The sequence below is a fragment of the Mus pahari genome, chromosome 14 (genome assembly GCF_900095145.1).
Source record: "Mus pahari chromosome 14, PAHARI_EIJ_v1.1, whole genome shotgun sequence".
In the NCBI taxonomy this organism is placed as follows: Eukaryota; Metazoa; Chordata; class Mammalia; order Rodentia; family Muridae; genus Mus; species Mus pahari.
In genome coordinates, this window is record NC_034603.1 from 1,363,957 (window position 1) to 1,378,469 (window position 14,513).

The following is a 14,513-nucleotide window of genomic DNA, read 5'->3' on the forward strand; positions in this document are numbered from 1 at the left end:
CACACACACACACACACACACACACACACACACACACACACACACACCGTGATTAACAATGACTCATTTAATCCAGAGACTCATTTCCATTCAACACAACAGAGCAAGTTTGTATCTACAACTGAGATGATACTTCCCTGCAGTCAAGAATCTTGGTTTCCAACATCTGTTTTATGTTGCCCTCATCATTCAGTGTGGGCCATTACTGTCCAGCCAGTGAAAGGCAGGGAGGGGTGACAGCACAAATGCTCCACCTTCCCTAGTGTTCCACTGGACTTATTGAGTTGTAACACTAAGCTGCACAGAAGTCTAGAAACAGTAGTTCTTACAGGGGTGCTAAATGTCTCAGCTACAACTCAGGTATTTTCTAACATAATAGAAGATGAGGCAATAGGTATTTTACATTGCTCCTACTGCCAGGGAGAGGTAGGTATCCATTAGGCTGTCCCACAGAAAAGGACCTGTGGCTCAGAGTCTAACAGTAATTGTGTCCCATGCTGGGAGCCCAGCCCTGTATAGCTCTGGGTCCATCCATGTTTTATGCCCTGAGTGAACAGCCTCCCATTACATGGGGACCAGTGCCGATCATCTATTGGAATATAGAAAAGGTCCAGGGGAGGCCATGCTGATGGAGGGTCCCCAGACAAGCACGAGGAAGGCATAGCCAGGCAGTTCTCACATGTGGCTTCTGGACAGAGAAGGGAGGGGTGAGACCCCACCTGGTTCCCACCGCTGGGAATCTGTCTGTGGAGCTCTGCGTGTGAATGAACTGGAGTCTTGTTTCCCCCATAGGATCACCAAAGATGAGACAAAGACCCCCTCCTCGCCGGGACATGACCATTGTGAGTACACACTTGCCCCAGAGCCTCAGCTCCTTGGCCTGGGGCTTGTCTGGGACACCCACTAGACTTTTCCAGTACTCTTCAAGCAGTTCTTGACAACAACACAACCTACGTATAGCAGGCCCAAGATTAGACAGGCACAGGTTTATCTGCAGTGACGTTTTGTTATTCTGATCCATTTTTAACTCTAAATGTGTATTTACTTATTTTTGTATAGACAGAGTCTCACTATATAGCCCTGGTTAGTCTGAAACTCTCTATGTAGTCCAGGCCAGCCTACAACTTGCAAAGATTTGCCTGCCTCTGCCTCCGAGATGCTGGAATAAATGGCTTTCACCACCATGCCCTACTTCCAGGTACCTTTTTAACCAATGTAGGCTGAGCATCCTTATTCCAAAAATCCAAAATGCTTCAAAATCTTGACCCTCTGAGCACCAACACAATACCAAAAGTGGAAAGACAATCCCATACCTGACCTCACGTGACAGATCACAGTCAAAACACAGGTACACTAATTATATTGTAAAATGTTCTACCCTGGCTAAATACACATGAAGCATATATGTATTTTGTGTTTGAACTCGGATCCTGTCCCCAAGATGGCTCACTATGTATTCAATATTCAAACTGTAAAACAATGGTGATCACAAGCAGTTTGGAAAGGGATTGCTTTGGAAATATCTGCCATTGCTTGGGTATCTGTCCAGCACCATAAATATACCAGGTGTCACCCAGTAGCACATTTTACGGTCATAGCAGATATACCAAGTCAGTAAGTAGTCTTAGGATTCCCGTTCTACAGGAGATGAAGCAGAGGCTTGGCATGGCCCTTCATCCGCATTCCAGCCCACCTGGGTCAAATGCAAAGACCTGAGGCCTTCCCATAACCTCGCTGCCTCTTACATTCAGACCTTTGTGTTTTCCCAAGTTCTCACCATGTGCCCAGATGCTGTTTGTAACTGTAAAGTTGAAGGACCAGGGGGACCTCAAGTAGGAGGTGACAGTCAAGTCCTCCTTGTTTTGCCCCTCTGAAGCTAATTAGGCTTCCTTGATGATGTGACCCCTAGCCCCTTCATGCCATCCTGACTCATTCAGCCCTGTATGTCATCTTGACAGCCTCGAGGCCTCAACTTGCCGAAGCCCCCCATCCCACCCCAGGTGGAAGAAGAGTATTACACCATCGCCGAGTTCCAGACCACCATCCCAGATGGCATCAGCTTCCAGGCCGGCCTGAAGGTGGAGGTGAGTGCCTGCTGCTCTTCTTCCTTCCCGGCATTGGCTTCTCTCATCTCACCTACTTCCATGCAGTGCAAGGGGAGGAGAGGTTGGGGGCTTTATTAAGCTATGACTACATCTTCATAAGCATATCCCAAACTGTTGGCCACTTTGGGCGTACAGGTCATTGTTTTCTTTTCTTTGGAGCTGTGTAACCATTGTCACGCTCCAGTTCCAAAGCCCTTAGCAGAAACCCTGTCCCATCAGTGAGCACTGGTCTCCCTTTTCACATCAACCCACCCTGGACTTTCTGACTAGAAGTGGAATTATACAATATACGGCTGTCTGAGTTTGGGTTTTATTGCTGTGAAGAGACAGGATGGCCAAGGTAATTCTTCTAACGGCAAACATTTCATTGGGGCTAGCTTAACCATTTCAGAGGTTCAGTCTTTTATCATCATGGAGGGAGCATGGCAGCATTGCATACAGACAAGGTGCGAGAGAAGGAGCTGCAAGTTCTGCAGCCTGATCTGCAGGCAGCCAGGAAGAGACTCCTGCCAGACTTGATATAGATATATATGTCTATATCAAGACCTCAAAGCCCGCCCTGCAGGGACACACCCCCTCCAACAAGGCCACGCCTCCTCTCTCTAGGCCACACCTCCTAATAGTGCCATTCCCTGTGGGCCAAGCATTCAAACACAGTCTCTGGGGGCCAAACCTATTGAAACCACCACAATGGCTGTGTGTGGCTGGCTTATATTTCCTTTTCTCTTTTAAAATTGTATTTATTTTTTATGTGTATGGGTGTTTTGCCAGCATGTATGTCTATATATCATGTGCCTAATATCTGTGGAGGCCAGCGAAGGGCATCAGATCCCTGGGGGCTGGAATTACAGACAGTTGAGGGTTGCTATGTGGGTGCTGAAATTGAACCTGGGTCCTCTGGTCAAACAGCCAGTGCTCTTAACTGCTGAGCCATGCTTCCAGCCCCTCTTACTTTTTAAGAAGGTGTGTTTATTATGTTTGCACATGGAACTCATTGCTTGCAGAGGACAATGGACAATTTTTGCACAAGTCTCTCCTTGTTTTGAGGCAGGGTCTCTGGTTATTTCTGCTGCTGTACTTCCTATGTGGGCTTCTGGCCAATACTCCTCTCTCCAGCTCCCGTTTTGCCATAGGAGTTCTGCGACTGGGATTACAGACATGAGCCACTAGGGGTCCAAGAATCAAACTTGGGGCATTAGTGTTACAAAATATTCTTACCCACAGAACCATCCCTTGGTCGTATGTTCCTCTTTCTGCCACCACCTACCTGCTTCCCCTCTCTCTTCTCTCCTGCCCCTCCCATACTCTGTCTGCATACTCTGATCCCTAGGTAACCAAGGTAAGGCCTTTCTGTCTTGTGTGTATCGTTTATCTTCACAAACATAGGGATGAAAGATGATATCTCCCATGTTCTTGAGAAAGCCTGCAGGTAACAGGATAGCAGCAGAGAGCAGAAACTGAGATCTAGCAAGTTGCCTCCTGACAGAACAGGTGGTCTGGCTCCTGACGCACCTACTTCTGCTGTCATGAGTAAACTTTGGCCAGAGCTTTTTTTTTTTTTTTTTTTTTGTTGTTTTTTGTTTTTTGTTTTTTGTTTTTTGAGACAGGGTTTCTCTGTGTAGCCCTGGCTGTCCTGGAACTCACTCTGTAGACCAGGCTGGCCTCGAACTCAGAAATCCACCTACCTCTGCCTCCCAAGTGCTGGGATTAAAGGTGTGTGCCACCACGCCCGGCTGGCCAGAGCTTCTTATCCTACTTCAGGAGGCAGAGATTAAATCTGCACATCTCTGTCATACCTATAATCCAGTCACTACGTGTCATACCTATAATCCAGGATCATATCTGTAGTTTTGATAAGCATTTAAGAAAAATTAGCAGGGCAGTAGTGGCGCACGCCTTTGATCTCAGCACTCAGGAGCCAGAGGCAGGTGGATCTCTTGAGTTCAAGGCCAGCCTGGTCTAGAGAACAAGTCCCAGGACAGCCAGGGCTACACAGAAAAGCCCATCTAAGTTGGGGAGGGAAGGGAGATTACAGTTCTGTAGAACATGTAGAGACTTTTTGGCTTGTCATTTTTCCCCAAAACAATACAATATAATTTCAACCTACCTGTTCTTCTACCTACCTATAGAATATATATATATATATATATATGTGTGTGTGTGTGTGTGTGTGTGTGTGTGTGTGTATTTTATATAGAGGCAGAATATATATCCTGCCTATAGAACATATGTATATATACATACACATATGTATGGATATTTATATATTATGTTGTATTTTATATGTATATATAGAGAGAGAGAGGGAGAGATTGAGAAAGAGAGAGAGAAAGAGAGAGAGAGAGAGAGAGAGAGAGAGAGAGAGAGAGAGAGAGAGAGAGAGAGAGAACAATCTAAGATAAATATAAATGGTTCATCCTTTGGGCATCCTGTTCAGTCTCATAGCTCATTAACTTGTTCCTCGGCTGTTCAGTATTTCCCCATTTTTGTTCAATGGTATAATGTTCACTGCTGTGCATTCTCGACTCCTCCTCACAGCTGCCTGCTCTGGCCTCACCCAGTCTTTAGTGTTCTTCTCTAAGGATGGAGGTTTGACTCACTCACAGTCCTGTTGTGGACATTGACTATCTTTTTCTCAGTCATCAGTTCTTTGTGTTGTTACTGATATTTATTGCACTTCCATGGAATCAGAACCTGTTTTGGCTGCAGGGGCCATAGCTCAGAAATAGATTAGCTGCTTAGCGTATGTGAGACCCTGCGTCCCATTGTCAAACACTTACAGAATGAAGGAGAAGACAAGTCATCTGTGAGTCAGTCTGGAAATTCACGCAAGAGATTAATTGGCTTCTAGAGACTTCTGAGCCAGCCACAGAGCATCATCCAGTCTCTGTGACCCCAGCCTGCATCTTCACAGTTGCAACCTACAGTCTCCCATACAAGAACAGGACCAAGGACAGAGACTAGCCATGCTGACTGTTAGTTTGGTGTCTTCCTAGTTACTCCCCAGTCATGTGCTTGTTTCTTCCCACACCTCCCTCAGTGCCACACCCAATGTCTCTTACCCTTTGTCTCTTACCCATTTCTATGCCCTCTGAGAAGCTGTGAGGAGTTACCTGAGGACCCACCCCTTCTGCCTGCTTCCCTCTGAGCTGGGCTGCAAATCCACAGCTTTCTTCCTTGCATGTGCTGCATAAAGACAACTGTCCATTCCATCTTGAAACCAGAAGCCCACACTGTAGGCTATGAAGGGATCTTCCTCAGAGAACTGAAAAGGCACTGTGTAGTTTGAAGACATAGCTTTTATGGGCTGGAGGACAGCTCTGTGGTAGCGCACAGGTCAGGTGTGCTCACACAGCCTGGATTTCATTCAAGGAAGGAAGGGAGAGATTCTTTGACAGTGTATTGCCTACAGTTTCTGCTAACACACAGGGCTGAACAGCGAGCCCTGCCACACAGGCTCAGAATGTGGCTCAGGTGCTACCGGGGTCCTTGGGATTTCGGCAATGCATCGGAGACACTGGCACCTGATGCAGCTGCATGCAGTGGGGAGGTGTCAACGCGTTTCCTTTTCCGACCCTTCTCTATTCTTGCTCAAGCAGGTCCAGTGACAAATTCATATCCATCACTTTTCTCCCTGACCCTGTCAGTGTAGTACTAGCTGTCCTGGAACTCACAGTGTAAACCAGGCTGGCCTAGAACTCACAATGCTTGCTTCTGCTTCCCAAGAACTGGACTGAAAGACATGCACTACCGTACCCAGCGTGTCAAGCAGTCTTTAACAAAATCATAGCTACCATCCACCTCAAGGCTTTTGCTTTACACTCACTCCCAGATGTTGACAGTCTCCCTGGTGGATTTTAGGGAATGATTACCATGAAAGCTTGGGGCTTAATCAGTTGTTCTTTTGTGCAGTGGGCTCCCTACACCGGTTTCCTTTTTCCTCTTTTGCTGTCTGGTTCACATCTACATCATCGCAGGCCTCTGTTCTCATCTCAGAGGCTCCTGCCAGCCAGTCACCGTGTCAGCTCACTGTCTGCACTGTTTACCTTTGAAACATGTCTTCAGATGGCAGTGTGGTGGCAGTGGGTACTGATGGGCTATCAATTCTTTGGCGTCTTACCTACGTGCTAACTAAGCCTGATGGGAGGCCTGGGAGATCAATATCAGCCTGTCTTACAGATGAGACTCAGAGGGGTGGGTAAATGTTTGTCTAAGGGTAGAGCCAGTAAGGGGTGGGACAGGGTCTTGAACCGTGGTTTTAAAGCCTGGGTTTTTTCCTATTTTCTCATTCCTATGACTTTGCATCAGTTAACTTCATCACGGCACGTGATTAAGGACCCACACAGGAGGTAGGCGTGGGCATGCTCAGTAGGCAGAAACAGTCCAACCTCTGTGAGCGACTGCTAACCTTGTTTTCATAGAAAGCTCCAGGCCAACCACAAGCCGGGGCTACACAGTGATACCCTATCTCAAAAGAAAAAACAAAACTCAACAAAATCCGGGTGGCAAGAGCTTCTGCCACCATCCTTTCCCTTGGGTGTCAGTGTGACAGAGCCACCCTGATAACTTCTCTTCATTATTGTCTGTTTGCCTTCCCTCAGGGTGTCTTAGTGTTGGAGTTGAATTGCTCATGAAGGCTGTGTGTCCAGCAGTGCTGCTGACTGTACCCAGCACTGGCGAGTATTCTGACAGACTGGTCACCCGTCTGTCACTTCTGCTAGTCTCACTCTGTCCTACCTGTCCACCACATCCTCGTCTCAGCTGCCTTCCCTGTAAACTGCTAATGTAACACATAAAGCTTGTATGCTTTCACAAAGACGGCGCCCTTTGCTTGTTTGAACATTAGCAAGTCTTGCCGCTGTTACCATCACTGAGGTGGTGGAGCTACGAGCTGGTACCCAGAACTTTGGGTTCCTAAGTTGGGTCTCCAGATGCTGAGGCTGTGGCTGCTCTCCTTCTGCCAGGCCTCGGTCCTTACGGCTCGCTTCTGTGGCAGTTTCTCAGGCCAGACACTGCTCTTCCTGAGGGCAAGGGCAGGCAGTACTCAGAGCCCAGCTGCCCGCCCTCCCCCATTCACCCTCCTCAGAACCCTCTGCCCAGCCCTCTGCTCTCCTGAGGTTCTGCTCTGCATCTGTAGAATAGGATGGCTGTCCCTGGATCACAGGAGGTTGTGAGCATTAGCTTTCCTGTGTACAGAACCTGCCTGGGAATTGCAGGTGTTAGTTTCTAGGACTGCCACATCCCATAATACGCAGATGGGCTGGATTAGACACAGTGATTTACCTTCTTATTGCTGCTGGAGCTGAAGTCAAGGTGCCTGGTGGGTATCTCCTGTGGCTTCTTTTCTTGGCCTACAGATAACTACCCTCTTGTTATGCCCTCACACACATAATTCCTGCTCTCTATTTACAAATCTCAGGCCTCTTTCATGACCCGTTTCCACCCAGTTACCTCTTTAAAGACCCTATCCAGATGCAAGGACATCTGGGGGACTTCAGGTAGGGACTTGAGAGCACACTTCAGCCTGTCTTGCACAGTTTATGTAACTTTTCATCTCCAATAATTCACTTGGGTGATACTGGACCCAAAGGACACAGGAGACATCATATCTTAAATAGCATCATCAATTTCAGTTCAAGAACACCACCATTCAGTTCAGTGGGTACAGGCACCAGGAAGAGATGCAGATAAGAGATGAAACTCATCTTGTTCCACCAGGCTCAGTTGCCCTGAGTGTAAGCATCATTGGCCTGAAGGTTTCCTGTGTTTAAAGATTCCTGTTTTTCATATGGCACAGCTGCTGTAAACACCGGGCACTAAACACTTTTCCTGTCCCCCTCTAGGTGATTGAGAAGAGCCTAAGTGGCTGGTGGTACATTCAGATGGAAGATAAGGAGGGGTGGGCCCCAGCGACCTTCATTGACAAGTATAAGAAGACCAGCAGTGCCTCGAGGCCCAACTTTCTGGCGCCCTTGCCCCACGAGATGACCCAGCTCCGGCTCGGGGATGCAGCTACAACAGAGAACAATACGGGTCCAGAAGCCGTGGGGCCCTCCAGACCCCTGCCTGAGGCACCACACGGTGCTGTGGACTCTGGGATGCTCTGGTCCAAAGACTGGAAAGGAGGAAAGGAGGCCCCAAGAAAGGCATCTTCAGACCTGTCTGCGTCAACAGGATATGAGGAGATCTCAGACCCCACCCAGGAGGAGAAGCCCAGCCTCCCCCCACGCAAAGAGTCCATCATCAAATCTGAAGAGGAGTTGCTGGAGAGGGAGAGACAGAAGATGGAGCCGCTCCGGGGCTCCTCCCCCAAACCACCTGGCATGATATTGCCGATGATTCCAGCCAAGCATGCCCCGCTGGCCCGGGACAGCAGGAAGCCAGAGCCCAAACCTGACAAGAGCAAGTTCCCACTGAGAAATGACATGGGGTTAGAGTGTGGCCACAAGGTGCTGGCCAAGGAAGTGAGAAAACCCAACCTCCGGCCCATCCCCAGGTCTAAAGCTGAGCTGTCTGAGGAGAAGGCGGACCCCACCTCCCAGAACCTGTTCTTGAAGTCTAGACCTCAGGTTAGACCCAAACCAACTCCTTCCCCCAAGACAGAGCCAGCTCAGAGTGAAGACCATGTGGATATCTACAACCTCAGGAGCAAGCTCAGACCTGCCAAGTCTCAAGAGAAAGCCTTATTGGATGGAGAAAGCCACCATGCTGCTGGAAGCCATGACACAGCCCTCAGCAGAAGCTTCCTTCCCGGGGAGGGACCTGGCCGTGGCCAGGACAGGTCTGGCAGACAGGATGGGCTGAGTCCAAAGGAGACACCCTGCAGAGCCCCTCCCAGGCCAGCCAAGACCACAGACCCTGGGCCCAAGAATGTGCCTGTGCCTGCGTCTGTGCCTGCGCCTGCGCCTGTGCCTATCCAAGAAGCAACCCAGCAAAGACCTGTGGTCCCACCTCGGAGACCCCCACCCCCCAAGAAAACCTCCTCGTCACCACTGTCGTGCAGGCCCCTCCCGGAGGTCAGAGGGGCACAGCGTGAAGAAAGCAGAGTCACTCCTGCCGCAGGCCGGGCCCTCCTTGTCCCTCCGAAAGCCAAACCCTTCCTCTCTAACTCCTCAGTGGGCCAAGATGACGCACGAGGCAAAGGTGGGCTGGGGCCACGCGTCGCTGGCAAGGTGGGAGACACCAGAGAGAAGGCGGCTTCCTTCCTCAATGCCGATGGCCCAAAGGACTCACTGTACGTGGCTGTGGCCAACTTTGAAGGAGACGAAGACACCAGCAGCTTCCAGGAAGGGACGGTGTTTGAAGTCCGGGAGAAGAACAGCAGTGGCTGGTGGTTCTGCCAGGTCCTCAGTGGGGCTCCTTCCTGGGAAGGCTGGATTCCTTCCAACTACCTCCGGAAGAAACCCTAGCTTCCCCGCCCTGCCGGGAGACCCAGCAGTCCCTGCTGGCCTCCCCCACGTATTTAATACTCATCTTAATTTATCAGTCTCCACATCATTTCGAGGAAGGTGGCCGTTGGGGTGTGGTGGCTCCTTTCCCTCAGAAAATGTGGAAAATACTTGGTGCAGAGATGTCCTGTAGCCTGGGGTCTGATTCTCCTGTTGTGGCATCTCCAGAAGTCTCAAAAGCCACAGCCATTACCATCCTTGTGTATAGTAGAACCCATCCTCATAGGCGACATCTTTTTGTCCAGAAGCAGGACAGTGACACAGACCTCCAGAACTGACACTGGTCACCTGGAAGACTTCCAGACCACCCTCAGTGCTCAATTGTGGCATAGAGGGACAGCCCCACAGCCTGTGACAACTCGCTCTAACTTCTCCATGTTACCAGAAGCCCAGTCATGACTTGGTTCATTGTTCCCAGAATACCTGGTGCCAGGAAGAACCGAGTCCCAAAAGAATCAGCGTCTGGGGTTTCTTCTTCTAAGTCCCAAGCAGATGCAGCTACCCTAGAGATCCACTCGGTTATCCTGCCTTGGACCGTGAGGAGCACGCTTCACTTCACTGCTAAAGCCTCTGGTCCATCTGGGGCTTTTAAATTCCAGTTCTCACCCACCTCCCTCAGGCCCTAGAACAAGAGTCTCCTCGTTTGTTTAAGGAAGGGGCCAGCCCTTCACAAGGCACACGGTCCATGTACCTCTTTGTACTGCCTTCATGTTCTGTCAACCAGCCTCCCTCCCCTGTCTATTGCACCCATTTTCTAGATGAGAAAAATGAGGTTCTAGGGCTGCAGGACATGCTAGCTAGGCGGTGGCTGGAGAAGGCTGGAGACCAGGTCTGCCTGATGCCAGTGCCCTGCAAAAACAACCAGAGAGGGAAGAGATGGAGATTGACTGGGTATCAGCATAGGTGGCCTGGGGGCTTCCTTATGTTATAAGCAAAGGGACGGTAGTGACTGCCCTGGACTCACAGCTGTTTCTGCAGGACAGGGTGTACCCTGGATCCTTAGTAGCAGGTACAGAGCTTACAGCCTGATACCCTGTGTGTGGAAGAGAAATAAAGGAAGCCGAGGCACTGTCCCTCCAGTGGCTAAGGACCAGCAGCTGGGTCTGTGCCACACTGAGAGCAGTAGCCAAGGGCCTGTGGTCTCCTGCCCAGCAGCAGCTGCTGCTCTGTGTAGAACAGTTCACTTTTTAGCTCTTGCCCTGGGAGAAGCCCAGGGTAGCCCTTCCCTATTTTGACCAATAGACAGCTAAGGCCTGGAAAGGTCCACTTAGTTATTGCAGAGCTAAAATCAGGACCCAGATTTTCTAGCTCCCAGCCCAGACCAACTTATACCTTTGAATGGGCTTCCTGTGAAAGAGGGGTAGGGTTGGGAGGGCAGAGCTCCATCCAATCCCTCAGTCCCTACAGAAGAGGGGACAGCCCTATCCGGTTCTACACTTCCCCAGTGTTCATTTTTAGTGTGGTTTGGAAACTACAAAACCCCCTTTCCCAAGATGCTTGCATCTTACTTGCAGTGCCAAAGATTTTGTGCAAGGGGATCCTTTCTGCACCCCACCCCTGCCCAGCCCTCTCTGCTTTCCTCTGGCCCACCTGGTGCTGTCACTCTCTTCCTCTGTTCAGCCTGCAGTCCCCCACGATCCCCCAGCACTGGACCTGGGTAGGAGGCCCCTGAAGGATGTTCCTGCTTAGTCTGTGCCGTGGACCTCAGGGGAAAGCAGTTAGGGAGAGGGGAGGCTGAGAGTCTTCAGCTCTGGAGCAGCACTTGAGAGCCTCATGCCCACACCCACACGGTGTAGGAAGCCTCATGGCTTTCTATTTGTTGGTGGTTTTTGAGTTTCGACACCTTCGCTTGACCAGCTTTCTGAAGCTGTTTTACAGGCCTTTGGTTGTTGCTGTTGCTATTCTGTTTTGTTTTTCCTGCTTGCATTTGGCCCTCTGTAACCTTCTCAAGTATTTTACAAGTCCCTTCTATGCCGCAGATGCTGGGTAGACCGGGGAGCGGGGAGGGGGCATCACCCTGCACTGAAGAACTGAGCTCTGCCTACTAGCTCCAGTGGAGAAGTCATCTGCCTTCTTCCCTCCTCTCTGGGGTTTGCTGAGGCAGAGCAGACAGGCCTTCCCGTGGGCAACGAGAGAATTTGCCTTTTGTCCTATCCTTGTGCTGACGTGAACTGTATGTGTGGCCAGTGCCCTCTCTGTTCACTTTCTTTTTCTTGGGTCAGATGCATAGCCTGAAGGTTTCAGTGACAAGCTCCATAGGCCATAGTGCTTTATCACTGCCCTGGGCAACTGGAAGCGAGTGGGTCTGCAGAGCCAAGTCACTCACCCAATTTCCCTGGCCTAGGACTTACCTTTTCAACATCCAGGACTGTGGTCACTCCTCTCAGGGTGGAGCATATGCCAGACTCCCCCTGCCCCCCATCCCTGCCTACTTCCAAGGCCAGGGTAGCAATATCTGGGCCAATCACAGATCAGATCACCAACACAAATGTGTGCCCCTCCCTTGCAACTAACATTCACATCAGCTCTGTTGATGTGATGGCAGGGACCACTTCAGTACATAATGGGAAAGTTAAGGTATGGAGAGTGAAGTCACATCCTACCTTGTCCAGCTACAGGCCACCTGCAAAGAAATGTTACAGTTCTTGCTGGCAATCCAGTGACCCAGTCTCTGAATTTAGGTGTCTCTCCCACAATTCCCTGACCAAACATTGGTCACTGGACAGATGGCCCCTCCTGGATGGACCCTGCTCGCGGGTTCCATGGCTGCACTGTTTCTGCCTGAGAGTAGGTGTAGCACCCTGGCCTCTGGAAACCCAGGCTTGAAGACAGCCATTGCTAGATGGAGACTGCTTATATTTTCTGGCCAGAGTCACTCTTGGCCATTTATGTTAATACCATGGCCCCAGGCTGAGGCCAGGGGAGGCCTCTGCTCCAGTTACTTCATGTCCTGCCAGGAAATGCCAAGAGTCATGCTAGGTGTCCACAGTTGGGTTTTTTTTGTTGTTTTTGTTTTTGTTTTTTTTTCTTTGAGCCTCTGCCACAAACCGCCCCATAGAGTTGATTTCTATGGCACAGTTCTTGACCATAAACTGTTTCTGAACCCACTGGGGACTTGGGGAGTGGGTGGAAAGTGGGGACACATGTGCTTCAGTAAAGAACAGGTGCCAAATATCCCCCAAGAACTTAAGACAGTCTAGTGTTTATCGCCAAATTCTGGCCCTTAGTGAGAAGAAGAAACTAACCATCTAAGACGAGTGATGTGGAGGTGTGGTGCAGCCAGAACGCAATGACCCAAATATGTGGGCCCCAGGCTCCATCCCCAGCATCACAGATAAACAAGAACCTGAATGGCTTAGCTCCTGTCCTATTGAGCCCAGGGCTCTTCAGTGTCGACAGTCCATACCCTGGGAAGCCTTGCCATTTCTTTGAACAGTGTGGCCATCTCGGGCCCCTTCGGTGGCTGTCTAAACTTTCCTTCAGGGTTTTTCCTGTATACTACAGACAGCCATATCCTACCACAGACCAAAGATTCCCTGAAGTCAGAGGGGTGTGGACTGAATGGGTAGGAAATTCATTTGTATCAAGACCCAAGGGTTCACCTCTGCCTGGAGGAACTGCTCCTAACTTGCTACGGTTCTAGCAGCAGGGCTGACCTGACCCAACCAGACAACGGCTCACACTCCCCACCTGCTGAACAACCGTCCCCTGGACCAGACCTCCCTGCTCTGGGAGTGATGCTTGGTCCCCGGTGCTATCTAGTTGAGGTACCAAGCCCCTCAAATGTGAGGGTTCCATCTTCTTCCCTGTCTCTGTACTCCTCCCCCAAGTAAGCCCTCTTAGCTCCCATCAGAATGAGGGCTTAGCTTCTGTCCTTCAAAAGACCAGACCCGGTGCCATGCCAGTGGCCTTCCCTCTCACCTCTGCTTTTAAGAGCAAAGGTACCCCGCCAGGCCTACTACAGCAATAAACAATTCTAGTGCAATGGAGGTGCCTGGATTATGCCTGCAATGCCTTTGTGCCCTGTAATTACTAGTAGCATCTCTCTTACATACCAGGGAGTGTTATAAACTGTGGTCACCTTAGCCATACGTGGTTTCCGTTTTGGGGCCACTGAGGTTGCTTCTAACATCCCTCTAGAAGCAGTGGGCTCTAGACAGTGTGGCCCACTGTATTCATGTGCCCACATCTGGTGCTGGGGACCCCTGGGTTCTCAGCCCTTCTCACACCCCCTAGGCCAACTGACAGGTCCTGGTAGTGGCTTTTATCTCCCATGAGTGTTTAATGAGAGGGGGTAGGGGGTGAACACCTAGCTGTAGCATGTAGAGACTGTATACCATTAGTCTTTTCTTTTTTTAAAATAAAATGCTTGACTGGTTTCAAGCTCCATTGTAAAGATGGAGTGTTTGTGGATTTCATCTGGCTGAAAGAGATGCATGCCCTGGTGTCTGTCTGGACTTGAGCTCTTTGTGTCTGAAGAAGAGAAATAAATGGAAGCTATTCAAGCATTGCCCAGAAACAGGCCAGACTCTTTCCTGGGCCTTGGCAAAAGACTGAAAGTCTTTTATATATGTTGGGTGGGGCAGGTAAACCCACAAGGGAACACCACCTTATATTTGGGGGGCTGTCTCGATTCTACCGAAAGAGTAGGAACGTCACATGTCTGGGAAGTCTTGCTCTTACTGACACTGTCTTCTGGTGAACAAGAGTGCAGGAAAGTGCAGCCATAGTTGGTCTACAGGACTGCCCAGGTTCTCTGTTCACAAGAGACATTCATTAGTTTCTCAAAGGTAGAACCAAGGCAGTCTTGGGAGGAAACCCACTGTTATTTGCCACCCTCCAGCTTTAATATTTATGGGCCTCCCATTTTATCATTTTTCAAAACACTACCAAAGTGTGTCACCAACGTGACATGACAAAGGGTTCTGTGGTTCAATCTATTTGGTTATTCCTTTTTTTT

General features: G+C 49.8%; 1 protein-coding gene across 2 annotated transcripts in view; it reads left to right on the top strand.

The window, feature by feature from the left end:
* Positions 1-13,979, top strand: part of Sh3pxd2b (SH3 and PX domains 2B) — an 85,918-nt gene extending 71,939 nt beyond the window's left edge. For both annotated transcript variants that reach the window (XM_029546266.1, XM_021211991.2), the window contains 3 exons: positions 793-842; positions 1,959-2,084; positions 7,949-13,979. In XM_029546266.1, the coding sequence (XP_029402126.1) occupies positions 793-842; positions 1,959-2,084; positions 7,949-9,514 (1,742 nt within the window). In that variant the 3' untranslated portion in view covers positions 9,515-13,979. The remainder of the gene's footprint in view (positions 1-792; positions 843-1,958; positions 2,085-7,948) is intronic.
* The last annotated feature ends 534 nt before the right edge of the window (positions 13,980-14,513 follow it).